At 43.3% G+C, this 2953-nt stretch overlaps 1 protein-coding gene across 1 annotated transcript; it reads left to right on the top strand.

Moving 5' to 3' along the window:
• Positions 1-472: 472 nt before the first annotated feature.
• Positions 473-2471, top strand: LOC121965619 (solute carrier family 23 member 1-like; the record flags this gene model as incomplete). The annotated part of the gene is made up of 4 exons (XM_042515754.1): positions 473-646; positions 877-1034; positions 1156-1244; positions 2404-2471. Coding segments are annotated over 4 exons (489 nt in total), but the record flags the coding sequence as incomplete, so codon positions are not given.
• Between the last annotated feature and the right edge of the window lie 482 nt (positions 2472-2953).

The following is a 2953-nucleotide window of genomic DNA, read 5'->3' as shown; positions in this document are numbered from 1 at the left end:
TACATCTGCTCCCGACAGCTGGGCTGGCTCAGAGCTCTCTCAGGGCTGGCTCAGAGCTCTTTCAGGGCTGGCTCAGGGCTCTCTCGGGGCTTGCTCAGAGCATGCTGGGAGCTCTTTCAGGGCTGGCTCAGAGCTCTTTTAGGGCTGGCTCAGAGCTCTTTCAGGGCTGGCTCAGAGCTCTTTTAGGGCTGGCTCAAAGCTCTCTCAGGGCTGGTTCAGAGCTCTTTCAGGGCTGGCTCAGAGCTCTTTTAGGGCTGGCTCAAAGCTCTCTCAGGGCTGGTTCAGAGCTCTTTTAGGGCTGGCTCAGGGCTCGATAGGTTTCTTGAATGTTACTGCCGCTCATAGTTTGTTTGCACACTTTTTCACATTCCAGAGTTCACTGGCTCGCTGTACATTATGAACATGTGTTACACCTCTGCTTTGCTGGTTTTATGTCTTTTATTTAAGTGAGTCTGTCTGTCTGTCCAATCAGAGTCATGATTACCTGAAAGCAGGGCGGAGCCACAAAGCGGATGTGGTTGACCTGCCGATGGAAGATGACAGATATAAGAAGCTGCCAATAGGAGCACATGGGGCAGGTTCAGACATGATTTACACCATTGAAGACGTCCCACCCTGGTACCTGTGTATTCTACTGGGACTACAGGTAACACCAGGGGTAAACTGGAACTGTTAAAACTGGGTGAAGACTGGTCTGATAGGGATGTCAATGAGCTGGTTTAACTGGACTGTTTGTGTCAGCTCAGCCATGTTTCTTCACCTTTTACCATCAGAAACAAAGACCAGTGACAGGTCAGGGAGCCGGGTGCTCGCCCAATCAAGTGAAGGAAGGGCTGATGTTAATGTCACCTGTCATGTGTTCTCACCTGTTCTCAGCATTACCTGACATGCTTCAGTGGCACTGTGGCAGTGCCGTTTCTTCTGGCCGAGGCGATGTGCGTCGGTCGAGACCAGAACACCATCAGTCAGCTGGTCGGGACCATTTTCACCACCGTCGGAATCACAACGCTGATCCAGACCACCGTGGGAGTCAGGTGAGTCTGATGGGGTCAGGTGAGACTGATAGTCTGATGGAAACAGGTGAGTCTGATTGAGTCAGGTGAGACTGATGGAGTCAGGTGAGACTGATGTGTGTGTTTCTGTGTTTTTGTGTAGACTTCCTCTGTTTCAGGCGAGTGCGTTTGCATTCCTGATTCCTGCTCAGGCGATTTTCAGTCTGGACCGTTGGAAGTGTCCCCCGGAGGGTGAGACAGTCTGTCTGTCCACCTGATGATGATAATAACAACAACAACAACAACAACAACAACAACAACAACAACAACAACAACAACAATAATAATAATAATAATAATAATAATAGTCTTGACCTTGGGTTGTGATCCTTTTTGTTTTGGAGTTTTCTGTTGTTTCTGTTTTTTTTTCTTGTTTCATGTTGTTTGATCGGTTTCCTGTTTTATTTTGTAGAGTCACTCCTGATGTGTCATGTCTTGTGTTACTTCCTGCCTCTTTTCTGTGGCACCTGTCTCACATTAGTCTCATTTGTCCTGCCCTGTCCTGTGTATTCCTCATCAGTTCGTCTGTGTTTGTCTCTGTGTTTATCTCCATGTTTATCTCCATGTTTGTCTCTGTCTTCCTGTCATTGTTTATGTCTGTGTTTGTCATCGTTTGTCTCTGTGTTTATCTCCATATTTATGTCTTTGTTTTTCTCAGTTTTTATGTCATTCTTTGTCTCTGACGTTATGTCATTGTTTGTCTTTGTCTTTGTGTCATTGTATCAGTGTTTATGTCATTGTTTGTCTCCATGTTTATGTCTTTTTTTCCTCTGTGTTTATGTCATTTTATTGTGTCTTTATGTCGTTGTTTGTCTCTGTCTGTATGTCATTGTGTATCCGTCTTTATGTCATTGTGTATCTGTCTTTATGTCATTGTCTCCTTTTTTATGTCGTTGTTTGTCTCTGTGTTGACGTTGGTGTTTATGATGTTGTTTCCGGCTCTCTGGTGTTTGGTTGTGGATTTCCACCTGAGTTCGTGGTTGTGTTCCTTCTGTGGTTTGTTGTGGTTCAATTTTGTCCTTCTTTCTTCTGTACTTTCAGTCTTGTTTCTTTTATCTGCACCGATTGTTACCTGCATTGATTGTTACCTGCACTGATTGTTACCTGCACTGATTGTTATCTGCATTGATTGTTATCTGCATTGATTGTTATCTGTATTGATTGTTATCTGCATTAATTGATATCTGCATTGATTGTTACCTGCATTAATTGTTACCTGCATTAATTGTTACCTGCTTGAAATCTCACCTTTTCTCTGAACCTCCCGCCTGCTCTTCTGTGTTTGGGTCATCATCTTGAACTACAACAGAACATTGAGAATTCTGGGATTTGTTGTTTCTTTCCTCTGCAGAAGAGATTTATGGGAACTGGAGTCTTCCACTCAACACATCACACGTGTGGCAGCCACGCATCAGAGAGGTATGCCATCAGTTTTATTGATTATCTGTGATCAATGGGCTTGATTATGTTATGTCTGTAACAAGTGGATCACAGGGGTGTGTTTGTTTGTCTGTCTGTTTGTGTGTTTGTTTGTTTGTTTGTCTGTCTGTGTGTTGGTGTGTTTATTTGTTTGTGTGTTTGCTTGTGTGTGTGTGTGTTTGTCTGTTTGTTTGTCTGTCTGTGTGTTTGCTTGGGTGTGTTTGTTTATTTGTTTGTTTGTGTGTGTTTGTTTGTTGTTTGTCTGTTTGTGTGTCTGTCTTTGTATGTCTGTCTGTGTGTGTGTTTGTTTGTTTGTTTTCTTGTTTGCTTGTTTGTTTGTTTGTTTGTATGTCTGTCTGTTTGTTTGTTTGTTTGTTTGTTTGTGTGTGTTTGTCTGTTTGTATGTCTGTCTGTGTGTTTGTTTGTTTGTTTGTCTGTCTGTCTGTCTGTCTGTCTGTCTGTGTGTGTGTGTGTTTGTTTGT

Source organism: Plectropomus leopardus, unplaced genomic scaffold (genome assembly GCF_008729295.1).
Source record: "Plectropomus leopardus isolate mb unplaced genomic scaffold, YSFRI_Pleo_2.0 unplaced_scaffold20891, whole genome shotgun sequence".
Lineage (NCBI taxonomy): Eukaryota > Metazoa > Chordata > Actinopteri > Perciformes > Serranidae > Plectropomus > Plectropomus leopardus.
Note: the sequence above shows the minus strand (reverse complement) of the source record. Positions and strands in the feature narration are given on the sequence as shown.